Source organism: Hippocampus guttulatus, chromosome 4 (assembly GCF_054856545.1).
Source record: "Hippocampus guttulatus isolate MCC_2025c chromosome 4, RoL_Hgut_1.0, whole genome shotgun sequence".
Lineage (NCBI taxonomy): Eukaryota > Metazoa > Chordata > Actinopteri > Syngnathiformes > Syngnathidae > Hippocampus > Hippocampus guttulatus.
Genome location: NC_141264.1, coordinates 5,705,720 through 5,733,346, shown reverse-complemented (window position 1 = coordinate 5,733,346; position 27,627 = coordinate 5,705,720). Strand labels below are relative to the sequence as shown.

General features: G+C 40.5%; 2 protein-coding genes across 6 annotated transcripts in view; one reads left to right on the top strand and one right to left on the bottom strand.

Moving 5' to 3' along the window:
- LOC147205747 (F-actin-monooxygenase mical2b-like) overlaps positions 1-5,579 on the bottom strand; it is a 57,791-nt gene extending 52,212 nt beyond the window's left edge. For all 5 annotated transcript variants that reach the window (XM_086108656.1, XM_086108657.1, XM_086108658.1 and 2 more), the window contains exon 1: positions 5,411-5,579. The gene's annotated coding sequence lies outside the window, so the exon portion shown is untranslated. The remainder of the gene's footprint in view (positions 1-5,410) is intronic.
- A 2,479-nt stretch (positions 5,580-8,058) lies between these two features.
- LOC147205746 (dual specificity tyrosine-phosphorylation-regulated kinase 4-like) lies at positions 8,059-26,670 on the top strand. The gene is made up of 13 exons (XM_086109586.1): positions 8,059-8,199; positions 8,743-8,919; positions 9,010-9,073; positions 9,163-9,326; positions 10,905-11,041; positions 12,352-12,492; positions 12,576-12,714; positions 14,233-14,308; positions 18,263-18,435; positions 18,530-18,590; positions 20,580-20,682; positions 21,496-21,596; positions 26,314-26,670. The coding sequence occupies exons 1-13, from the start codon at positions 8,068-8,070 to the stop codon at positions 26,394-26,396; spliced, it is 1,551 nt and encodes a 516-aa protein (XP_085965712.1). The 5' UTR covers positions 8,059-8,067; the 3' UTR covers positions 26,397-26,670.
- The last annotated feature ends 957 nt before the right edge of the window (positions 26,671-27,627 follow it).

Here is a 27,627-nt window from a genome sequence, read left to right as displayed (position 1 = left end):
TCATGGCGACTTTTGAAAAAGCCATGACGAGGACTGGGTGACAGAATATATTTTCCTTCTACTTGGTGTCATTTCAGAATTATGATTAGCCAAATGTTGTCACGAACATGAGCAATGGCAAGACAAACTCGAGAAACAACATGCACACGCACAAACGCACGAAATACAAACCACCCAGGGCAGGGGTCGACAATCCAAAATGTTGAAAGAGCAATATTGGACCCAAAAAACAAATAAAAACCAAATATGTCTGGAGCTGCAAAAAATAAATAAGCCTTTTAATGAAGCCAACACATCCTGTATGTATCCATATTAGCTATATTAGCTTACTATCAAAATGAGTAAGTTGGCTACAAATACACAATGAACCTTCATGATATTTTTTTTTCCCTACAGTGCATCCTGTCTAGCAGGGGTGTGCAACCTTTTTTGACCGATATACTCGCTTTCGATATACTTTTCGCTCAACCAGCCTCCCGTTAACGCATGCGAGGATACGCACGCACTTACACACGCATGACATAATGAGCAACAGCCATAACGGCTCCTAAGATGAACGATGCACGGGACGCACTTTTGCAGCATGTTAACTATTGTACCATTTAAAAATGCTTCTCTCAGGCCTCCAGATTCTCATTCTTTGCCAGTACCCTCGGTGAACTGGATATGAAACGCCGGGGGGGGGGGGGGGGGTGTTGTTTTTTTAACCACAGTCACCTGCCTGGCATCCAGTCCTGCTAATAAAAAAAGTGTGTCGCAGGCTATGACGCAAATCTTCGTTGACAAAAAATGTTGAAATTTAATATTTATTCGACACATTCTTACAGCATTGGAAAACATTAAGAATGTTTGTGTCATGTTTGTCCTCCTACAGAAACCATATTAAAACAAAAAATGTATTTCCCTCTGACATCTTTTTCCATTTTCAAACATTTTTGAAAAAGCTCCAGGGAGCCACTAGGGCGGCGCTCAAGACCCCCGACCCAGGGCAACGACATGGCCAAAAGGGTGGTGGACGCATCAACATTTACTGTTGATGTCGAACAGGGGGCTGCAAAACATCACATGAGGCATAAACGACCTGTGCGGCGCAACATTGAGACCTCTGATTTAGCATATGTAACACAAAATGACAGACATTAAAATGTCGAATCAGTACCTGCACGGATTACTGGCTAAAATTTTCAACCCATCCTTCTCAAACATCTGAGGAGGTATTGCTTGTATATAAATAAATAAATCAATATAATATCCTCTATCTGGCACAACTGCTGTCAAGCTGAGGTGAGTGCAAGGTTTTAAACTTCAGACTTCTGTTCCGACAACTTCCCTGAGGGGTAACTTGAGGAAGAAAGTGCTGTCCCACTGCGGTTACAGTTCCAATAGGTAGACCTCGACACCCCACTCGCAAAATGACAGGTAAGAGTACAGTAATGTTTGTCCCATAAAAAATGGAATATGAGATGGTGTTTCTAGCTTGAGTGAACTACTTCTTAGAGAAGACCAACATCAAATATCTCTCGCCTTTTCTTTCACTTCGACACTTGAAATCTGAGCAGAACATTCTGTCGTATCTGCTCCCCGTCTCTGGAACTCACTGCCACTCCAACACAGAAACATAGTTTGTTTCACCCACTTCAAATCACAATAAGAACACACCTGTTTAAAACTGCCGACTCAATACGATGACTTTTGCTTTGCCTGTACTGTAATGTATTTAATTTTGAATTGACTTATCTCATTGTACTTTTCATTGTTGTTTTATTGAATGGGTCCTTGAGTGCAAAGAAAGGTGCCTCTAAATAAAATGTATGGGTACAATGAACAGAAAATTTTGGTTAAATGCCCAATGCACACAGATGTCGGTATTTTGTAAAGCAAGTACAATTCTTGCAACAATATCATGTTGTGCATACTAACCCGATTAACCACCTCCAGATGGATATGTAGTATTGCAGAAATAGTGTTCCCCGTCTTTGATGTGCTATAACTCCGGTGTTAGCCAGCTACGAGCCTCAGCATCGCAACCAGGTAAGTAAAATATGTATGAAGTTTGGCAAGAAACAACCAGGTAAAAAAGAGAAAGAAGTCCTAAGGCAGTTGGTCTACCGCAGAGATGACAACGTATTGAAATTTACCATGCTCTTTTAAAAAAAAAAAAAAATCTTTATTGAACACATCTATGGACAATTGAACGCTACACGAGGAAGCGTCACTTCCTCGTGTAAGGAAGGCGAGAGGAGTCAAATGACGCATTCAAATGCGCTCAGTTTGTTCGAGAACCGAAATTCGGTCCTCATCCGAGGCATAAAAAAACTCGAAATTTTTGGTCGAAAACCGATTTGGTCGAAAACAGAGGTTTGACTGTAATGGCAATACTAATCCTTTGTGAGCCGTCACCTTACCGTAGTGGAGGGGTTTGTGTATTGTTTGTTTGTTTATTGAACATAAAAACATATACAGTAATAAATTGACAGAAAGTAAGGTAAGTAAAATACTAAAAGAAAAGAGAAATCAGTCATCATTCAACACAATTATGTTCAAGGGAGTAGGAAGAAGTAAAGAACTTATCTAGTCCTACTCCGTGTTATGTGTTTATATATAAATAAATAATTTTTATATCAGTCAGAAAAGAAAGAAAGAAAGGTCAAAGTCTCCATAAAGGCTCATGCTTTTACCCTTAACCGTGATATTTTTACAACTTTTGGTTTGTATCAGGATTTTATACATACACACCCTGACACTCTTGTGTCAATTTTCTCTTGTATTGTATTGGATATTGCAGTACCTTTCTCGATTTATCAACTTAATTCTGATTTATTATTATATTTAATTAATGTTTAGAATTTATCACCTTAACTCTGATTGATGTAGGTTGTTTGTACTATATCTCAATATTGGACTGTATCTCAATGATCCTAGGAGCCAAGTTGTCTGGGGCTTTATGTCGCTGGTACACGCATGGCTAAAGGGTCCTAGGTGAGGGACGAGCTGAAGTATGGCTCAAAAGACCCCTTATGATGAGTACAATATATGGAACTCCGTTGCCCTTGCCCAGACATGAGTCGTCAGGGGCCTCCCTCTGGAGCCAGGCCTGGTGGTGGGGCTCGCTGGCAAGCGCCTAGTGGCCGGGCCGACCCCCATGGGGCTCGGCCCCAAAGAGGCAACGTGGGTCCCCCTTTCCATGGGCTCACCACCGATGGCAGGGGCCAAAGGGGTCAGGGGCTAAGGTGAGCTGAGCAGCGGCCAAAGGTAGGTCAGGTGGCGGTCAGATCCCCGGCTGCAGAAGCTAGCTCAAGGGACATTGAATGTCACCTCTCTTGCAGGGAAGGAGCCCGAGCTGGTTTGCGAGGCAGAGAATATTTGACTTGACATAGTCGGACCTGCCTCCACACACAGCCAGTGCTCTGGTACCAGCTCTCACGAAAGAGGTTGCACTCTCTTCCACTCTGTAGTTGCCCACGGTGAGAGGCGCAGAGCAGGTGTGGGCTTACTCATCGTCCCCACCAGCTCAGTGCCTGTACATTGGGGTTCACTCCGGGGGATGGTTCCTGACTGTTGTTTGTGTCTATGCACCAACAGCAGTTCAGAGTACCCACCCTTTTTGAGTCCTTGGAGGGTGTGCGAGATGCCACTCCCTCATTCTGCTGGGGGACTTCAATGCTCACGTGGGCAATGACAGTGAGAGCTAAAGGGACATTAAAAATGTCACCCACCATTAGCCATGCTTTACCGGGCCGTAGCCGTTTGGCATATTCCAACAAGTGTGGCGATTGTTATGCTATGATGAATAAAGTTGCTGTTCGCACATAGTTGTTGTCTGAAAAATATTGGACATAATCTGACGAAGTATCTTCACTTTGTGTCTCTGCCTTTGTTTCTCGCTGATGATATGAATCTATGAAGACTAACGGCAATCGGGGTGGAGTCAAGTCATTAGCTTTCAGCTGAATTTGGATGTTTGCGAACCTCTTTTTTTCTAAATTGAGAAAATATATACAACACAACAATCAGACAATCCAATTAATATCTTTTAAATGCATACATAACAGTTTAACAAAATAAATTCTATATTAAATTAACTAAAATTATAATAGTTCTAAGAAAGAAAATAAATAAAAATAAATCTTTCAAAACTGTGATATCCTTGAGTTAATCTTTCAACATTTATGAATGTATAGCATTTATTGATTTACATTTTTATGAGAACAAGAGACTTAAAAATCTACCTAAATTTTTTTTATTATATTCATTTATTTTTGTTGTATTGTTTCCTTCATGTTCAAGTCTGAAATTTTATTTTATCAGTGTCTACAGAGACGCTTTTCATTGAGCGTACATTTCTTTTTTTATCCCATGTAAGTGGCTCCAACTTTTTTTTTTGTACTCGGACCACAGAAGCCCCTAATTTGAAATGTTAGGGGTCCAAGTAGAAAATGCAGGGGCACAAACTGTAAGTTAAGCTGCAAAGTAAATATTCATTCCACGTGTTTGCTGTACATTACTCATAAATGGACTTAAGTGTAGAGCAGAAGAATGAGTGTGACACCTCTGGTTAGAGGGGAGGAGGGGATGGATGGATGGATCATTACATTGGAATTTTCATCTACATTTGGAAGAGTCCTGATCCAATCTGTGGAGATACAATTCCAGGAGTGTGTGTTTGTCCGAAGTTTGCCATTTGAGAGCAGAAAAAGATTGGAATCATGTCACTTGAATATTTAGCGTTTGTAGCGCCACCTGTTGCTTTGACATGTACTTGGCTGCCTGAAATCAGTTTTCATATAAAATGAGGTTTTAATTTCGTGGATGGTGCTCTCCTTGAGAATTTTAGAAGAGATAATAATTTACAACAAGGTGACTTTTGACACTGGTGAAATATAAGCAGGAATCGCATTTGTTCAAAGCAGAACCTAAGCCTCGGGGTATGAAAATTCACAATTGGCTTCAGTCTTTGTGAAAACAATTTGATTCAGCAGAGACGTACTTGGAGCAAAGGGGAATTCATTTCATATTTTCACGATTTAACGACAACGTTTTCAATTTCCATTTCTTAATTCAGGTTCGTATCGAAGCTATTATAAGTAGAATTAGAATATTCGTGGTCATTGCAACGTTGTTCTCGACAGTGGCTGCGCTCACTGCGTCTTTTCGGCAACTTGTTACGACATTACGGCTTTCCTGAATTAAGTCCATGAACATTACTCCTTAGCTCGTGGCCTTCTTACGTTCACCTGTTGTGCTTCCCCAAGGGAGAAAGTGTAAATAAACTCCAGCGTGTTCAGAAAAAAAAACGTTCACGTTCAAACGGGTTTGTTAGAAAGAGTCGAATTGCCTGGGGAAATTGCAGTCAGGTGCGAAATTCAAAGGAAGGTTCTTCATGGGCATTAAGTCTTGCTCAGCTACTTACCGCGGGGTTCATTTCAGTAAGTCAACGGGCTGTCGGTACTGCTCAGTCTTTATTCCACGCTGTCTCACAAATAATCTCCCCCAAGTAATGGCACAAGTTGTCTTGAATGCCGAAACGCAAGTGCGGTTGTTGAGTGCGCTGTTTGCTCCTTATATGACAGCTGCCCGACTGTGACTGCTTCACTGAATTGAATAGCGGCATAAAGTTATTTGCTCTGAGTAATCACACGCTTCCGTCTTGCCTTTCAACATAAAACAAATCAATAACTGCTTTATCAGCAATTATAAATGCCGATTACTATGATTCAGTTTACACAAAATTCATCACATTAAAATATCACTCATTATGGTTTGCATGAGTGCAAAAACTGGCTTCACAATAGGTTTGCTTAACAGGAAACGATATATTTTTCAGGTAATTTGACACACGACGCAAATTTAAAGTATGCCACTCATTAGATATAGCATCATTCAACAACTAAAACGTTCAGTGCAGATTAATCACTTTCCCCCCTTTAGAAGCATGCATCATCATGAGATGTTAGGCTTTAAAATGACAGTATATGTCATCATGATATTAAATTCATTCATTCATTCATGACATGATGTCATGAGGATCCCACCTCATACAACTCTGACACCACTTTGATTGGCATCGTTCCATAAATAGACACGGAGCCCATTAATCAAGCAAGCATATTTAAATGTGGATATGATTCAACTACAGGCCATTTTGTATTTACCAATACCAATACCAAACATGTTGTCACAAGCAGCCACGTCTGCTTTTAAATGTTATTATTTGTTGTGGACACAATAACTGACACTTAAATTTGCCTCCAGCTGATAAACAAAATATATAGTGATGAAAACTAACCAGTCAAAGGAAAATAGGAAAGCGTCCGACAGAACTGGATGAATAGGTCAGTAATACATTCCAAAGTAAAGGTGCACTTTGTACTACATATAAGGTATTCCACAGTTTAATTGTACTATTAAAAATAATATAATGTCTCATTCCGCTATTTACACCAACTTGAAAGAGACCGTATAGTCAGGGATTTTTTTTTTTATAGTCACCTTTTATTTTACGATACTGACCGCTGAAAGGTGAGGTTGCCAAGGGTACCACCAGGTATTTGGGGCCCCCATCTATCCATGATCTCTATGTCTTGTCCTCATTTGGGTCACAGACTATTTTAGCCTAGCCCTGCTGAGTTTTGGGTGCACTAGACTAGTCACCATTCTATCACAGGGCATGTTTACAGATACAATACAATACAATACAATGATTTATATAGCGCTTTCACAACAGCGGCAGTTGTAACAAAGCGCTTAACAAAACAATGAACATAAAGTTAAATAAATAAACACAACTCATAACATAAAATACCACGTGCACACTTTTAGACAATTTAGTTCAAGGAGGAGGCCAGATTACCTCAAGAAAACCCAAGCAAACATGAGGAGACCATGCAAATAGGGTCTATTTGAACCCAGAATTTCGTAACTGAGGCAGAAAATGCAGGAAGTACTGCAGTGACATTAGCTCAGGGAGCTACTCTCAGGTGCGAAGCATATTTTTTTTGTTCAAATGTCATTTGAACATGGTCTCTGTAAAAATAAACCAAAGCAACCCACTGGCAACACGGTAACTGAGTGCTTATCCCACCTGCTCACAGTTCTCTGGTCAGGGTTTTGAATCTAGACCTCAGTCTCCCTGTTACAAAATGGGTTCGATTCCAGTTCCTGCATTCCTGTCTGGAGTTTGCATTTCTCCCCTTGCCTGCGTGGGTTTTCTCCAGGTACTCCAGTTTCCTCCCACATTCCAATAACACGCGTAGCAGGTTAATGGAACACAATTTAGAGTCTAAATTATACCAAGGTGTGATTGTGAGTGTGGATGGGGTTTCCTCTATGCACATATAGAGGATGTGGATGGTTTTTCCTCTATATGTGCATAGAGGACAAACCATCCATCCATTTTTTTCATTTTTTTGGATGGATGGATGGATGGAGGTGTGTGTGTGTGTGTGTATTGAGAGCTTTGTTCTGTTGCAATGTTGGTGAAAAAAAGCCAGAATCATTTTCAACGAATAAGTGCTTTTGGAGTGATGAAATGCTTAGTAATAACATTTCATCTGTTTGTGAAACCTTCATGCATCCAGTGTACGTTTTTCGATTCACGATGCCTAACATGTTTTGTCCTCTTCTGCCCTCAGGTGGCAAAAAACTGCTGTGACAGACGATCAACATTTGTCCTTATAATATTCCAATTGAAGATTAGGTAGAATGACGCAAGATACATCATAAAGGAATTGTACATTAAATAGACATATTTTCGAGGATGAAGAATGCCGATCAAGTAAAATGAGTATTGTGTGACATATGACATTGAAATATTGGGACTCGTTTATAGAGAGGCACGCTGCGCTATGGACGGAGTTTGGAAGGCGCTAAATTGCTCTTCAACACAAATTGTGACGCCGGTTTTCTGGTGACGCCCACATTAGTTCTTGTCTGGTTGACTAAACGAGTCTTTAGTTAACCCATGACGATGTCAGGCAGCCTTTAATTCAAAGAACGGCCCCGTGGCCAAACGAGGTCTTCTGATAAAATCGTATTACACCACCACCGTCTGTGCAGCTACCGCATGAAATGTTTACTTTCAACCATCTTGAAATTGGTCAAGTCTTCAAGCACAGGTGCTTGGGACTTGAAAAGACAGCACACGGGAGGAGATTCCCAAAGCGACAATGTATTTACAGAGCAATGTTACAACCCAACAAGGTACGTTTTCTTTTAAGACGTTTTATTGCAGTGTGTGATTTTTATGATTATTATGTTCATACATGCATAAGTTGGCTATATGGGTTAAAAAAGGACTTGCCACTGAAATAAATGCATGGACGTCACTTCATTGGGACAAATGGGAAACCCAAAATACGAATGGAATCCCGCGAATACAGCGTGTGTGTGTGTGTGCGCGCGTGCGCACATACACGCGCACACGTCCGTGTGTAGATAGATCGATAGATTGATTTGTTTTTAGGCCAATTTCTATTTTCCACACAATTCGCATATATTATATATTGCATTACTGTATAAATCTCCATACAAGCGCTGTATAGAAAAAGTTTACTTTTAAGTAACATTATTACCGGTGCATTTGGTGACACAATGAAGTCGAGACGACACTATGTAGAATGCATACATGAAGCCAAAGTTTTCAGCGGTACTTGCATGCATGATGATGGAATTGTCAATAAGAATGCAGATGATTTTGTTCACAGCAGCCTACATATTTATTTCCATTACCTTTTAAATTTATAGATCTCCCCAACTTCAAGAAACATTAAGGACCACCGGAAGTCAATAAAATGTGCTGACAAAAAACAAATATCACCACCATCGAATCCTCCTCAGATGACTGAATTTGGTTTAATATGTCAAAAGATCAGCTACCCACAAAACCAGATGCACCAAGAAGGCATTTCTAAACCTATCCAGGTATGTTCGAATACGGTGTTGCAGTTTTATCACTATTTCGAAGTTTGTCAAGTTTTATTGTAAATGTTTTCAGTTTCTGTTTCTATTCAGGCATACAAAACAACCATCAAGAACAAAATCTTCACTTTCAATTTACCAAGTATGACATATGAAAGTAAGAACTTCACGGCACTAGCCTTTCAAATGTTTTTTTTTAAATGACAAATATGTAAAACATAATACAGTATCTCAATCTGTGCACAGGTATACTTAGAGATAACAGACGATATTTGACACCGTATGAGCAAATTGAAATTAAAGAATACAGAAAAGTCTGGTACGTAGGAAAAAAGGATAGTAAAATTCGGGTGCAAACCACTTCTGAGGAGGCCAAGTCATTTGATGATGACCAAGGATTCTACAAATCAGTAAGTGTAGAACTACTTTTTTTTTGTCTTCACAAAATATATATTTTTCCGGAAGTGTATTGCTGCCATGCCAGAAAAAGGTTCCCCACCATGTTGTAATATATATTATTATTATTATTATTATTATATATCATTTAACGTGATACATTTCATGTTACAATGTAATAACAACAGTAATGCTCAATTTGCGTTTTAGCAATCAAAATTAATACAATGAAGAAAATGAAACCTTTAAGGAGTGTAAAAAAAAGTCATCTGTCACAGTCAATGTTCAGGCTTTATTTGATTAAAAAAATAGTGTTGTCTTAAAGTTTTACCTTCAAATTATGTTCTTTATTTAGGCAAAGCACTCAATTGTGTTAGGCTGTCCTAATTCAATGAAATTGGATTAATTACATAATATAAATAATCACTTTAGTTTAACTTGAAAGTTGTTCCATTATGTACACCATATTTAGAAAATTCACATGTCATGGTAACCGTGCGACACACGTCTTGCAAGCAGTATGCCTCTTTGGCGCATGATTACAGTTATCTGTCTTTTAGTGGGCAGCACTGTGGGCACCTGGTTAGCTCGTCGACTTCACAGTGCAGAGGTGCAGGTTTCAATTCCAGTTCTGGCCTTCCTCTGTGGCGTTTGCATGGTCTCCCTGTGCCTGCTTGGCTTTTCACCGGGTACTCCGGTTTCCTCCCACATTCCCCCCACAAAGCATGCATGGCAGGCTATTGGAGCACTCAAAATTGTTCCAAGGTGTAAGCGCCAATGGTTGTTTGTTTATGTGTGCCCTGCGATTGGCTGGCAACATGTTCAGGGTGTATCCTGTCTACTGCCCAAAGACAGCTGGGATAGGCTCCAGCACGCCTCTTGTGAGGATAAGCGCATCAGAAAATGGATGGATGGATGGACGTCTGTTAGCACTCTCTACTGGTGAATTGGTGAAAAGTTCATACAGCAGTTTATTGTGTATTGCCAGCACAGGGTGAAAAGAAAAATACATTTAACATAAGCAGCGGTCTATTTTCATTTTTTTAGACTGGAAGTGGAGATTTGATAACAAAATGATAACATTGTAACATTGTGTGACGGTAATGAGATGAGTGGTTTCTCAATAGAAACCACATGAATTATAGCTTAGTGTATTTTACTATTTTTTTTCATATTTCCGCAATCAAACCCGGTTTATAATCGAAGTGCTTTTTCATAACTGGCATTGCCAATGTTTTAGATTCAGGTTTCCTGCGATTTCAATGGAAAGCTTAATGACATTATTAAGACTTGTTAAAAAAAAAAAAGACAAAAATTAAGTTTAAATATGGTATACCTGGACGGTCTTGTAATATGACATTTGTCAATTTTTGTCATTCACTCTTTGTGTCAATAAAATTGAATTGAATTCCCCTGCTACAAATCTTTTTCTTTTGGATCCCAAAAGTATGTACATTGGAGTGACTGCCCTATCTGCACCACTTCACAGGCACTCTTTATAAATGTTTTCTGCACATCTGTAGTGTGTATTGTGAAACACTGCTTGACATATTTCTCATCAATTCATTGCTCAATGACTTTTTCATCAACAGAGGATTGGCGATCACCTGGCTTACCGCTTTGAAATATTGAGGGTGATAGGATCAGGATTTGCTGGAAAAGTCCTAAAGTGCAAGGACCACAAGACAACAATGCTGGTGGCAGTCAAGGTCTTTCGAAACACGACCGAGTAAGATGTCACCAAACCAATGCGTAGAAAAAAGACTAGTTAGTTCGGTAAAAATAAATTAATAAATAACTAAACTGGTTTAAGCACAGAATTTGTATTCTATGAGAACGTGTCCAAAACTTTGATTGATAAATGAATAGTCAATAACATTTTGAGGTTACGAAAGTTGCACAATGAACTCGTTTGCACAGTAGCATTAAGATGTGTTGTCATTCGCCAGGCTCACTTTACTGCTGAAGCCTACTGAATGTTTTCCATTTACAGTGGTACCTCTACTTAGGAACGTCTCTTCATACGAAAATTGCAAGTTACGAAATGCCTCCACAGCAAAATATTGCCTCTAGTTACAAAAGAAATTTGAAGATACGAAAGGTAAAAATGCAGTATGGATTGCTACTCGCAGCTTGGAGTTTCCTGAACGCAACAAGCTGCTCTGCCATTGGCTATTACCTACCAGCTTCCTGGCATCCCACTGGCTAAGAGGGACCTCTACCGTATTTGAATGTGTGTAGATAGATAGATATGTGTCTATGCAACGTCCTCATCATTTGCCTTTCGGGCCATGAGGTGTTCCGATAGTTTTACGTAAATGTGAATCCCAATAAAAAGTGTTCGCCAGTCGGGTGATCGCTCACTCTGCTGATGTTTGCCTGGGACATTTTCAAAGGATTGTTAAAAGCCGATAAAAGCAGACGTCCTTTGCTCAGTTCTTTACAAAACGCCAGGCAAACACCACCTCAGAGAGAGAACATGAACTAAAGAGGGCAAAATACGATGAGGACACAGTTAAAAGTTAAACGACCACCATTTTTATTTATTCTTTGTTTTTTACATTATGCACAACTCTCATTTATTGCGCAATAATCTAATTTGTAACAAGTATTTCACATATTTTGATGCATTTTTATGTTTTAGAAAACATTTATGTCTGAATTTGGGGAGGGGGGGGGGGCTTGAAACGGATTAGGGCTTTTACATGGAAAAACACGTCTACTTACAAAATCTTCTTGTAAAGAAATTTCTTCCGGAATCAATTTCATAAGTAGAGGTACCACTGTATTTGTCTTTATGCAAATATTTGGCGTAACTATGACTTGACTGCTTCGTTAGCATGCTTAGCATAGTTCACATTAATAAGCGTTAATAATAGATAATGCCAAGATTCGACTTCAATTCAACTTTGTGTTACGTTGGAACATCACTACCTCTTAACGTTTGTGAAAATTTGCACTGAGTACTGCACATTTTATATGAAATTCATCACACATACACCAAAAAAAGAATGACCCTAGACATGTTTTTGCTTCTAGGGGTCATGGGTTCGCAGAGGCAGAATTAAAAGTCTTGAAAACCCTGCAAAAGTTAGACAAGAGCAACAAAGCCAATATAGTTCACATGAAGGAATACTTTTACTTCCGCAGCCATTTGTGCATCACGTTTGACCTTTTTGAGTAAGTTGACATTTTTATATACCGGAACTTCTGATTTGTGCAGCAAGAGAACTTCTGAGAATTCAATTAAGATTTATTTTCAGAAAGGACCTCTTTAAAGCCTTAATGCAGAGCAAGATGCGACGACTCCACGACGGGGACATTAGAAAATATGCCACAGATGTGCTTAAGTGTCTTCAAATACTCAAAGGCATGAAGATTGTTCATGGTGACCTGAAACCGGTAAGGGACATGTTATATTTGTTATTTACCTTTAACTTGATTTAACTAAGACACCCACATGTACACGTGTAGATTAAAGAGAAGAAGTTTTCATGAGATGAGAAAAAGATCATCTGTGAAAGGCACACGCATGTAGCTTTCCATCAAATCATGCGCAAAGGCATCAAAACCAAAACAATGGAGGACCACAGCATTGTTGTGCTTTTGCTGCTGAAGGGATTGGATTTGTCCATCCTTCTCCAGCAAAATGTGCATACGAGGTGTGTCAGAAGAGTTTCAGGACTGATTGAAAACATATTTTTCTCATCCAAACTACAAGTTTTTCTCTTTGAAGTAATTCTCCTACGATCCAACACACCTTCGCAATACTCCCTAACAGGCTGATGTTCTTCTTGGTCATGAATTGACAGCAGATGCTCAGGGTATTGTTTGTATTGCTTATGGTTAGGCAGCCACAAGGTGTCCTGCCACAACTCTCACCTATATTCTCACTTTATTTAATTGGTCCTATTGAGTTTCAATACATGTCTTCTGTCCTGGCCAAGACACTAGGCAGAAAATTGCACAATAGACATGAGACACAACAAACACACACTTGACAACACAGTCCCCACACAGAGCAGTAGACATTACACAGGCTAGCTAATACAAGAACAGATAAAATAAGCCCTTATGCAAAAAGAAAAAGGGCATTATACCTTCATGCTCGTGCCAAGTGGTAGGAGAGATTCTGGATTTAAGGTGGCTTGAAGTTCATTCCAACATTTGGGCTCAATATTACCGGTATTTCATTTTCTGGTGAGCTTCTCCCTTAAACAACATTGTAGTAAAATAAAAAAAATAAAATAAAATAAACACAGAATTGAAATATGAACTGCAACTTTTCTAACACACCTCTTATACTGCATTGTCGAATGCTAACACAGATAGTGTGTCTTTGCTAGCCACTGTATTGCTTCATCTTGCATAACAATATTTAAGCAGACTGATTTTAATATTATTTTTTCCATCAGCACCCGTGAGCAGCTGAGCATATTTGAGCAAAAAAATTCTGTTTGCTAATCCATTAACATGCATCAGTGCGCCATTCAATTGGTCAAAACCAAAGACACCTTTTGATTGTGCCCTCCAATGCTGCACATTTCACATCAGTTCTTAACAGGTTATCTGTGACAGATTCCTTAATTGCTCATATGAAAGTGCATTTTTTTTCTTCGGCATTGGTTAGATATGTGTGTTATGCAATAAGGAAAAGAACACAAAATGGGAATTAGAATGAATCATATCTTACAGGGAGTAGCTTGATGCGTACTCTGTATCCTTATTCTTCACAAAGTGTTGCCGTCATTTGTACGTTAATAGCAGCATACATCGCTGCAGTTGCGTGTGAATGACGATCTTTTCACAAAGATGTGATCCTTACCGTGATTCTTTTGAAAAATAAGAAAAATTGTAATGAAGTCCTTATTACAGTAGCTCAACTATTGGTAAAATTCTATCCAATCTTTCTTTTTGCAGGAAAACATTCTATTAGACAAGGAAAACAATGCTGCAGTGAGCGATTTTGGAGGCTGCATATTTTTGAAAGACAATGGCAAGTGTATCTTTTTCAACTAATGTCACAGGTGAACATTTAGAGTCCCTGTAAAATAAAGCACTCAATAGCAAAGTGAAAGATGAGAAATGTGACAACCAAAAAAAAAAAAAAAGCAAGTTTCATACACTGATGTAAGTTTCAAATGAGTTCAGTCAAACCTCGGTTTTCGAATGTCTCTGTTATCGACCAAATCGGATTTCGACCAGAAAATTTGAGGTTTTTACGCCTCAGATTACGACCGCAAACCGGATTTCGACCAAATTGAGCAAACCCGAATACGCCACTTGACTCCTCTCGGCTTCCTTACACGAGGTTTCCTCGTGTGACGTTCATTGTGAGCAGATGTGTTTGTTGTGATTTATGCAAATCTGACTGTTTTTTTGGGGGGGGGGTATTTCTGCATAGTGTATTAGACACTAATGATGGTCTAATAAAATAGTTTCGGATTTCGAACAAATCGCTTTTCAAACAGCCTTCTGGAACGGATTATGGTCGAAAACCAAGATATGACTGCTTGCATTACTGAGCGTAAGAGTGATTGAATGTTATGCTTAAGTTCTGATTTGGCTATAAAAGGCTGAATTCAGCTTGAAATTCTTCATTCCACAGATGATAAAATGCCAAGAACTCACTGAACCTCTGCCCGTATTGAAGAAGTTCATTATGCTTCATTGTTCTTGATTAAATACGTTTTGGTATTTCAAATATGGACCGTATTTAAAAAATGTATTTTCAAAGGTAATGCAACTCACTGTTGATATTGTCAGAGAGGCCTTAACAGGATTTATTTTTCATTATGGCAACCACAGTGATGAGGATATCAAGTAATACCTCTCTGACTGTCAGTATAACCTCAGGATCATATATTCTCCATATCATTTTGTTAAAGGCCGCTTAGTTGATATCGTTCTTTGGCTCGTTGGTGTTTATGGTTCACAGAAGGTATGGTCCAAGATGATGACACACATTAATCTTGCAAGTGAAGAGCAGCCAGCCAATTGACTTTTTCCTAGTGATGTCAACAATAATTGCACAGAACAAGAATGGCCAGACTGCTGGTCAAATGACCTGATAAGGTATTCATTAATTTTACAGTATTACAGTTGTTGATCGTCTATGGCACCTTGTGGACACACGATGAAACAAATCTTCATGTTTTTCTTCCATTATGTACAAAAGTTTGACCCGATTAAGCAGTATTGTATAGTATTGAGCTTCTGCCAGTTTATTGGTAACAACTGTTTTTGAAACTGATGGGTTTTTTTAAGGGAATATAAAGGGCATGTTATTTGGCATGTCATGAAGAGGAACTGGTCGCTGTACTCTGAATACAAATGACAGCAGAAATGGGCAAATTGTTAATTTAATCTCTGTCGTATGTCTCGAATATTGGAAGCAGTGAAATCTGGTGATTGCAAAGGGAAGAAAGCGTTTGACCTTCCGGTTGGACCATACATTCTCAGAACTACCATAAATATCGATCTATCTAGCTATCTTTAGATAGAGAGATATGTATGCAAGATACATATGTATATGTTTATGCATATATACATATACATACAGTATGTATCTCTCTCTCTCTCTCTCTCTCTCTCTATATATATATATATATATACTGTATATTAGAGCTGTCAAACGATTAAAATATTTAATCTAATTAAAAACGCAACTCATAATTAACTCAAATGAACTAAAAATTCATCGTGATTACTCACGCATTTTTTATCGTTTCTGATTTTCCTTTTATATTTTTTGTCCTATTTTCCCCATTTTAATGCTCTCATCAACATGGAATCATAAATCAGTTTTCTATGTGCAAAATGCAAATATTTACTGAAATAACAATTTCGATTTTCAATTTTACATGAACATTTTTCACTTGGAGCAGTTATTCACACATAATCTCTCACACAATATTACTGTCAATCAACAACAGTGAAAAAAATATTTAGTCACACAACAGCTCCTTTAACAGCTCTTTTTATGGAATCAAAACAGAACAATAAGGTAAACTAGTACTCAGCCTATAGTGGATTTAAGCCATGATTGCATACTGCATACATAGTTTTTCTCAAATTTGCTTTGAACAAATTTGGCTCGGAAGTCTCTCTACGGTTTTGTGTAGACATCATTTTGGATGACTACACTTGGTTAGATGACAACATTGGAGACGTTTTATATTCAGTGTGTTCGCTAGGTCGCTACCACTGCACGCTGAACTCTCGACATACCTCAGCGCACCGTCGCTGTCAGACGAACACACAGAGAAGCTCCACCCGCTTTATTTATATGGCCACGGAACACTGTAACCTTCCACACAAAATAGTTCCAAACAAGTAACAATCGCGTCAATGGCATACATCGTATTCGACAAGCTACCTGCTCTTTATTCACCAGAGGCTCATCAACCTAGTCTCTTATTTCTCTCCCGAAACAGTGTTTTCTCCCGCTTGGTGTACCTCAGCCTTCTCCGCTACGTACAATCTCTGAACACAGCTTGTAATGGAGGCTCTCGCTGGCAATCCGTAGTGGAGTCGTTAGATGCAATGCGAATGATTTCAGCTTGAGTCGAGCTCTGGACAATGTTGACAGGCTTGCATGCAGTAGCCATACATTTCGCTATGGCTTCAGCAAATTTGTTCTTCGTCGTGTCATCCATTTTCTTCGCTTTGAAATTATCCATAGCTGTCTGTCTTAGACGAGGGGGCGGAGTACTCACATCAGCTCTATGCTTGGCCATTAAGTGGCATTTCAGACTCGACGTGCTACGATGATAGCTCAGTTTACGACTGCAAAACATACAGGTAACTTTGGTCTTGTCAGTGGAACCATCTGGCAACTTTTTAAAAGTAAACTTTCCATTCGTAAACTCTTTAAGTATCCGTTTTTGGTGTCTCGCGCTGCGTGGCTGGTCAAACAGGCATGGGCGTGGACCTGTGCAGCGCGCTTGTTTTGTTTCTGGTTTATTTATAGAGCAACGTAACATCCGTTGTGACATGTGCCGCGTTAATCTCGCGAGAAAAATTTTTATCCCGTTAAAATTCATTTAAATTAATGCCGATAAAAACGCGCTAAACTGACAGCTCTAATATATATATATATATATATATATATATACATACAGTATATATATATAGGCCGGCCCGGTAGTCCAGTGGTTAGCACGTCGGCTTCACAGTGCAGAGGTACCGGGTTCGATTCCGGCTCCGGCCTCCCTGTGTGGAGTTTGCATGTTCTCCCCGGGCCTGCGTGGGTTTTCTCCGGGTGCTCCGGTTTCCTCCCACATTCCAAAAACATGCATGTCAGGCTGATTGGACGCTCTAAATTGTCCCTAGGTGTGAGTGTGGGCGTGGATGGTTGTTCGTCTCTGTGTGCCCTGCGATTGGCTGGCAACTGATTCAGGGTGTCCCCCGCCTACTGCCCGGAGATGGCTGGGATGGGCTCCAGCACCCCCCGCGACCCTAGTGAGGATCAAGCGGTTCGGAAAATGGATGGATGGATATATATATATATATATATATATATATATATATATATATATATATATAGATATAGATAGATAGATATGTATGTGATATGCATATGTATATACATATGTATCTCTCTCTCTATCGATAGATAGAGAATATATTTATACAGATAGATTATATATATATATATACAGTATACAGAGAGAGAGAGACACACACACACGCATGGGGCATAGAGGCATGAAAATGTAAATATAAAACAAAGACAACATAAGTAAGCATAAAATGAACTCTTTAAATTATGATTTTATTAATTAAGGCAAAATGTGTACGTGCGTGTGTGTGTGTGCATGTGTGTTTTTTCCAAATTACTTCACAGTGGAGACAAATAATACCAGGACATAAAATTCCATCATATAGGAAACGTAAGCATTGCAAACAATTAGTAGCTTATGTATGTCTTCTATATGATCTACCACAGATAGACCAACGATTTACACTCTACCGTACATGTCTCCAGAGCTGCTCCTCGGCAAAATTTCGACGCCAGCAACTGATATGTGGAGCCTGGGCTGTATGTTGGCCGAACTCGACAGAGGCTATGCTCTCTTTGGTGGCCATACCAAAGCGGACATGTTCTACTCGATCACAAGAGTAAGACTGATTCATCACAAAATCAAACCACAAGCCCCTCCAGTTTAATACTTGTCTTGTTTGAGCTAAAATTTTGGATATCAATTCATTTCAGGTGCTTGGCCTCCCACCAATGGAAATGCAGGTTGAAGCGAATGAAAAAAAGTTCCGCATTGGTCAGCAAAGTACACTCAGAATACTTGTCTTCATGATTCTGGCAGTTATTGGCCTTTCTTCTCTTAAAGGGGAAGCCAAGTGAAATATTTTCTTGACAATAACATGTTGCTGTGGCCCCACTTGACTAAATGCGGTATTCTGATTGATATTGTGTTTGCAGAATATGAATTAAGTGTCAAATTCCACCCGTTTTTATCCATTTTGCCACTTGCTGTTGATTGAAAATGACATCACAGTTGCTCACGGCTCAGGTAATGACCAATCACGACAAAACTCAGAAAACAGGTGAGCCGTGATCAGAGGTGTCAAGTAATGAAGTAAAAATACTTATCTCTACTTTAGGGAGTAGCTATTTTTAAGCCTACTTTGCATTTCTATTCATTACATGTTCACGCAAATACCTAGTTTTTACTCCTTACACACAAAAAGCCACCTTACTATTTCGTTTAAGATTGATTGTGTTCATTCTAGTACATAAATGTTCAAAACACCGATCCGGATTGCCCCATGATAGATCGAGTGATTTTGATGAGCCGTATAAACATAGACCATTTCGACACTCTATTGGTTTGTATGTGATACATTGCACCTGCGTGTGACACAAATCACAAATCAATAACAACTTGCCACACTCAAACTATAGTGCAGACATATAGCTTTCCCGGTAAGATGTCCGTGTCCCAACCACCCACGGGCACCGAGTAGGTTCATAGATTGAAAAGCCAGGCCGCCATCACACATTCATGGTCGTACTTGGAAACGTTATTCTAAAACAATTCCTTTCAAAAGCACTTTCAAAAACTGACCGTCAAACTACCAATGGTCCTATTTTTTGCTTCATGTAACACACATGAATGCTCAGTACTACATGAGACTTTTTGCATTTTAGGACTATTCGAAGGGACCATTTTTAATGGGTTGCAATTAAAGTCGCAGTAGACTTCAATGTAACATTTTTAAGGAACCTTATAGCCTTTTGAAAACAGTTTTTGGGTGTGTTGGTGGGATAGTGCACAATAGATTTCTGTGATGTGGCCCGGTCCTTAAAGTCAAGTCAAAAACTTTGGGCTGGGGTGGATTCATCTGATGATTATTCTATTAAACTAGATTCATCTGAAAAATATTTACACTATCAGGGCACAAGATATTGAAAAGAACATTTTTGACTTCTGCTCGGATGCATTTCCCTCCCTCGCATTACATTTACTTTTTCACAGTAAGTAATTTTGAATCATTCCTTTTTCTACTACAGTAAAAACTTGAATTGATACCTCAAACTCTACTGAATTTAAAACAAATTCAAATATCTATACTTCTGCTTGAGAAATGAATATGAATGCGTTTGACACCTCTGGCCATGATTGGTCGTTGCCTGAGCCCTGACCTGGTGGGTCATAAATATCACCGGATCAACTGCAGTTCACAAAAAAAAAAAAAAAAAAAAACCACACACTTTGTTGCATGCACACACAATTTGGATAAGTACCTGTATAAGCTGTTACATAAGAACACATACAATGTTTTTTTTAGCATATTCATCTTAAAAGATCTTGAATTATGACTTAAAGGGGACAGCAACCCAAAAGTGATCTTTACAGTAATATGTTCTATGCGCTCCCACCACTCCAAACATGGCATTCTGATTGTTATTGCATTTGTGAACTATGAATTAAGCAGCAAACTCCACACGTATCCATCTCAGAGAGCTCACTGGTTTTCTGAAGTTGAGCCATGATTGTTTGTCACCTGAGTCTTGAGCAACTGTGATGTCATTTTCAGTCAACAGCAAGTGGGAAAATGATTGACCCCTGAGATGGCTAAAAACAAGTGGATTTTGCTGTTTAAGTCATATTCCACAAACGCATATTCAAGCTGTGTTTAGACTTTAAGAGCACATTTGTTTGTAACAGTTACTGATGAATGAAGCACAACAGCATCGTGACTTGCATTGCTTTTTGTTACCTTTTCCCTTACTTTTTTTTGTGCAGGTAGCCCAGACATTGAATCGACAAAACAGCAAAAAAATACACTGGCCGTGAGGATAAGATCAAGCAATCCAAAGTTTCTGGATTTCATTTCATACTGTTTAGAGTAAGCGTACATATAATGACATACTTACCGTATTTTCTGTACTATAAGCAGCATAGGATTTTAAGGCGCACCTTCAATGAATGGCCTATTTTAAGACTATTTATATATAGGGCGCACTGCATTTTAAGGCGCAAAGAATAGAAGCTACAATTGTGGCTGCCGTTGCACTATGCATTCACTAGATGGAGCTAAACGGAATACAATACAACTTTATTTATACAGTATAAAGCCTTAACAACTGCTGCAGCTGCAACAAAGCCATGAGAACTGGTCAAAAACACGGACATGAAACATAAATACAAACGGCATTGAAAAACAAGAAATGAAAGACAAAAGTGATGAAGACAAATTGATTCAACAAAAAGACACAGAAACCTCGTGGGCTCACATCCACAAGGGGCTAAACATCCTTAGAAGTGTTGCTTGTCTCCTTCTTCCTTCATTTGGTCAGTAGTTAACTATGCTTTTAGTATTATCTTTGTTTCATTATGGCTACCCAGAGCTCAGCAATTAGTGATCTGTTTGAGTGTGTTTTGGCAATTAGTGTTATAGGTTACAGGTTATAGGTTACAATTTGTTCCTGCAAATAATTAGCACTAGATGGCAGAGGAACACTAACAGTGAAACAACTCAATGGGGAATATAAAGAGACTGCAACACCATATATAAGGCCCATTGGATTATAAAGGGCACTGTCGGCTTTTGGAAAAAATTAATGCTTTTAGGTATGTTTTATTGTGCGGAAAATACGCTATATCATCAAAGCATAGATGTTTATGAATGTCCATTCAGTGAATGAATATTGTTTATCAGATATGATACAAAGAAACGCCTAACGCCAGAACAGGCTTTGCGTCATCCATGGATCCTAAACACAGATGCAGCCAAACCAATGAAGACAACGATTAAAATGAGTGAGTCAACACTAATGCTATACAACAGCGTTTGAAATTTAGTATTAATTACAAGTTTCATACCACTTTGGAACAGACTGAAATATCTCGATGAACACTGGAGTTCCATGACGTGGTAGTATTTGGTGATCTTTTCAGTTGAAACCAAAGTAAACCCTTTGGAATTAACTGGAATCCATACATTTCATCAAATTATCATTAGAAAGTGATCAGATTTTTGCCTGCATCACAACTGCACATGGTTTCTTAAAACTTGCCACACAACAGTGTTTCCATGTTTTGATTGAACACAATGGGCTCTACTTTTGTTCCCAGTGCAAGTTTACCGCAAAGTGCAGTCTTAACTGTGTGCATGGGTGGAGTTTACTTTTGGTATTTTGCTGGACTTTGCACAGGTAGAATCGGGCCTTACGTAGCCTAGCACCACCCCTCATTTGCGTTAAAATCAGGGTAGTACGCCATGTGTTTGACGTTGCGGAAACAGAAATAGACTCCGTGATATTGGCAGGCAAACTGCTAGGTCTTAGCTTGTGGATGATGTCATTGGAAATTTGTGAATGAAATCCGATGACAGGAACCCCATACATCCACCAAAATCACGTTCCATGTGTAGCACATTGGGCACAGTGCAGAGATTGGGGGTTCGATCTCAGCTCTGGCCTTCCCATGTGGAGTTTGCATGTTCTCTCCATGCATGTTCTATTCTATCCGCTTTATCCTCACAAGGGTCACAGGGGATGCTGGAGCCTATCCCAGCTGTCTTCGGGCAGTGGGCGGGAGACACCCTGAACCGGTTGCCAGCCAATTGCAGGGCACACAGAGACAAATAACCATCCATACTAACCCTCACACCTAGGGACAAATTTGAATGTTCCATTAACCTGCCAGGCATGTTTTTTGGAATTGGGGAGGAAACGCACGCAGGCCCGGGGAGAAAATATATATATATATATATATATATATATATATATATAAAAGGAGAAAGGGCCGCCATATATATATATATATATTTCCGGGCACTCCGGTTTCCTCCTTAACTACTATATATAAAAAATTCCTCGTCTCACCCCCCCTCGGGTGGTGTCCGTCCCTCATTCAGCTCGGGTCCTCTACCAGAGGCCAGGAAGCTTGAGGGTTCTGCGCAGGATCCTTGCTGTTCCCAGCACTGCGCTTTTCTGGACTGAGATGTCCGATGTTGTTCCCGGGATCTGTTGCAACCACTCATCTCGTTTGGGGGTCACTGCCCCGAGTGCTCCGACCACCACAGACACGACTGTCACCTTTACCTTCCAGGCTCTCTCCAGCTCCTCTCTGAGCCCTTGGTATTTCTCGAGTTTCTCGTGTTCCTTCTTTCTGATGTTTCCATCACTTGGGACCGCTACATCCACTACAACGGCTTTCCTCTGCCCTTTATGTATGATCACGATATCTGGTTGGTTCGCCATTACCATTTTGTCAATCTGGATCTGGAAGTCCCACAGGATCTTTGCTCTGTCATTCTCCGCCACCTTCGGAGGTGTTTCCCATTTTGACCTTGGGGTTTCCAGTCCATACTCCGCACAGATGTTTCGGTAGACTATGCCAGCCACCTGGTTATGGCGTTCCATGTAGGCTTTCCCTGCCAGCATCTTACACCCTGCAGTTATGTGTTGGATCGTCTCAGGTGCCTCTTTGCACAACCTACACCTTGGGTCTTTTCTGGTGTGGTATCTGGTTCTCAATGGCTCTGGTGCTCAGGGCCTGCTCCTGAGCAGCCAGGATGAGTGCCTCTGTGCTGTCCTTCAGGCCAGCCCTCTCTAGCCACTGATAGGACTTCTTGAGATCGGCCACTTCAGTTATGGTCTGGTGGTACATCCCGTGTAGGGGCTTGTCCTCCCATGATGGTCCCTCTTCCAGCGCCTCATCTTCTGTTCCCCATTGTCTGAGACATTCTCTGAGTACGTCATCCGTTGGAGCCTTCTCCTTGATGTATTCATGGAGCTTGGATGTTTCATCCTGGACAGTGGCTCTCACACTCACTAGTCCCCGGCCTCCTTCCTTTCGGCTTGCGTACAGTCTCAGGGTGCTGGATTTGGGATGGAACCCTCCATGCATGGTTAGGAGCTTTCACCTTCGTTGAAAGGTTTGGAACGTTTTGCGATCAGCGTTGCTACCGCGTAACTCGCCGCTGTGGTGTTCTCGTTTGACTCTCGAGCTCTTGCAAAATACTGCTGCTGTGAGATTAAACGAGCTTCAAACTGCTTCAATTTCTCGATGCGTTCCTTGCCTGTAATCATGTCGTACATGTCAGCGTGTCTTGTTTGGTAATGTCGCTTGACATTATAATCTTTAAAAACAGCCACTGTCTCTTGGCAAATGAGGCAGACACAGTTGTTGCGTATTTCATTGAAGAAATAGTCCAATTTCCATCCATCCTTGAATCGTCGTCCCTCGCAGTCAACTTTCCTTTTTCTGTTGATTGTCGCCATATTAGTAAACTGGGAGGTTAATATGTGCACGGAGTGATGTCTCGTTGACTCGTGAGTGATGTCTCGTAGAGTGCTACTGCCCTCTAGTGTCTAAATGCTATTACTCATTTAGTGAATGCTATTACTCATTTAGCCACTAGAGGGAAGCAGCACTCTATGAAACATCACTCACCAGTCTACGAGACCTCACTCAATGCAAAACGTGTCCCATTGCGCCCGACCTGCGGGCCAGACGGCACTGATTTTATGACAGAGGCCGAGGGCCGGATGAAATTCGACCGCGGGCCGGACTTTGGACATGCCTGGCTTAGGGGGTTCAGTCCTATGCAGAACAGCAGTGGGGTGAGTGCATCACCTTGGTATATGCCACATTTGATGGACGCTTGGGTAAGTGGCTTGCCATTGGCTTCAAGTGTGGTTTTCCACATCCTCATCGAGTTCACAACGAAGGCTCTTAGGGTCCTGTTCACCTTATACAACTCCATGCATTCAGTGATCCATGTATGTGGCATCGAGTCATAGGCTTTCTTGTAATCAATCCAGGCTGTGCACAGGTTGGTACGTCGCGACCTGCAGTCCTGTGCGACTGTTCTGTCAACCAGGAGCTGATGTTTGGCTCCTCTGGTATCTCTACCAATGCCCTTCTGTGCTTCGCTCATGTATTGATCCATGTGTCCACTTATCTCAGCCGCAATGATGCCTGACATGAGCTTCCATGTTGTGGAGAGACAGGTTATTGGCCGATAGTTGGATGGGACTGCACCCTTTGAGGGATCCTTCATGATCAGGATCGTTCACCCTTCGGTTAGCCATCCTGGGTGAGCCCCATCCCTCAGCAGCTGGTTCATTTATATATATATAGCGAGAGAGAGAGAGAGAGAGAGAGAGAGAGAAAGAGAGAAATCTATCTATCTATGTCATATAGATCAGGGGTGCCCATTAAGTCGATCCTGATCTACCGGTAGATCTAAAACAGGTCCCAAGTAGATCCGAAGAGTGTCGAGGAGAAAAAAAACAAACAACCATTTGTGTGTCTTTGTACATGTTAGTAATATATTTTTTTGTGTTAATGTACACTGCACCATAATCATCCTATCAGTCTCCTTTTCACAAAATAAATATTTAAAAAATAAAATAAAGCAGGTAAATCTTGAATTTATGGTGGCGCGTGATGACATCACCGGAAGTTGTTTGCGCTCAGCAGCCTGCAATTGCAGCTTGTGATCAGAGCTGTTGCGCTCTATCTTTTATCGACATTATTCTCATTCAGAGTTTGCTTTGTGTACAATTCACCGAGGGTACGAGCAAAGAATAGGAACCTAGGAGGGCCCAGGGAAGCACTTTAAAACGGTACGTGTGAGCTACGATAGTTAACAGGCTGCAAAAGTGCATCGCATGCCTCAGTTTCAGGCTGTTTCTCATCATGGTGTGTGTGTGTGTGTGTGTGTGTGTGTGTGTGTGTGTGTGTGTGTGTGTGTGCGCGCGCGCGTGCCGGTAAGGGTAGTTGAGGTTAGTTGATCAAAAAGTAGATCTTCGGTCCAAAAGGTTTGGGCACCCCTGATCGGACGGACGGACGGACGGATAGATAGATAGATAGATATACACAGTTCTCTCTGGGGGCCGCAGATTTGGCAGTAAAGCCCAGACATCCCTCTCCCCAGCCACTTTGTCCAGCTCTTCCAGGAGGATCCCAAGGCGGTCCCCAGACAGCTGGCGAACTGTTTACCCATTGTGTCTTGCCCGTGCCTTCCTCTCACTGCGATGTGTCTCTTAACACCACATCAGGAAGGCATCGAGGTGACATCCTAACCAGATGCCTGAGCCGCCACATCTAGCTCCTCTCGACGTTGAGGAGCAGTTGTTCTCTTCTGAGCCCCTCGCAGATGGCAGTTTCCCAACCTATATTTAAGAAACAGTCATTTCAGCCGCTTGAAGAAAAAAAAAACAACAACAAAAAACAAAAACGCCCTTGGTTCACTGAAAACCCAGCATGGCACAGCATGTTCTGCCAAATTATCTAAAAAACATGCTCTTCTAGGCTTGAGTCGTCACAAAAATCAAGATGCACCAGTTTTTATGCTCGAGCACGTATACGCTGCGTACAAGAATAGAGCCCCAGGTGTGAAACCACCACTTCTCTGATGACACATGATAATTTGTACTGAGTGGATTTGTGTCCACACAGCCTGCTTTGTTGCATTTAAAAAGACTGAAAATAATTTCTCTTTTTTTTTTCCACCCCCGCACAGGTGTGAAAGCAGCCAAAACCAGCTTGCTAAAGAGAGATAAAATTGCACCACCACTGTTGCAGCCATTGGTACCACAGAAATAGTGACATTTGAACCCTTGGACACTGGCATTGTACGTGTATATATGAAAACACATGCATGTATGCAAACATTTAGTGAATCACAACAGCAAAGTTGGCTGAGTCAGTTGTAGAGTTTAGAGAGAAAGCAATGGCAAGAGGCCGAAGCCCCCCACTACCAGTTTGAAAAGCCATGACTCCCAAGACTCTTAAGGCTCTGCACACCTGCATAAGGAATCCCCGAACTGACTGAGAGAATGCCTACGTCTCAGTGCCCCACAAATGGATACTAGAGAACATGGCATCATATGGGAAAACAGCCTGCTGATGGCTGTCAACAGCTCAATGCTGAAACAACAGGAAGTCGGCTCCAAGACCATTGCACCTGTCACTTTCAAGTGCAACATATATTGCGAGAGTGCACACTCCATTTACAGTATTCTATCGTGCCTTTCTACCTCCATGGTACTCACCAAGTAATGGTGAGTACTGACACAGCATCGAGAGTAATTTTGACAAACTAGACTGGTTCTGAGTCATGCCACTCCGTGCACCCTGAAGTCCCCCAACAGATCATTGCAAAGAGGATACGGATGCAGATATAATGTGATGCTTAGGCAGGTATTGACAAGCCACCTCAGTGACAAGTAGTTAAGCATTGGACATCTACGGGCATCATTAAATAACCAGCTGATATTGTCACTTGAAATGTTGCTACCTAATGGTGTTACGACAAGAAATTTGATGATCCACTCAAGGTTCCTCCAAGAGTTGAGCATCATAAAGACTGTTAGAGTCACAAAAGCAGACAAAATGAGGAGCATCCTTGAATAATTGGGGAAGCGTCCACAGGATTAACTGCATTTGGTAGTTTTCCTGTTGGAATATTGTTTGTGTAGAATTTTGTTTGTAGGTGATTAGGAATCCCCATTTTTAATGTTTTGCTTTTTGTTATTTTTGGGAAGATTCATGTAAATTTAAAAATCAAATGGACAAATTAAACTTTGCTTATTTTTTCAAGCCTGGTATTGTTCCAATGTCTCTTCTGCACATGCAAATTCTTCTAGTTACCACTTTTCAGCAGAAGGTCCTGATGTTTCAGTATGAAACAATGCCCTGTTCTTTAAATACTGCCAATTAAGTTTCCATAAGGTTACTAGTAAAGTAAATTATATATAATTTATAAATGCACACGCAAAGTGCATTTATAATTTATAGATGCACTTTGCGTGTGCGAATCTGTGCCCAATGAGTC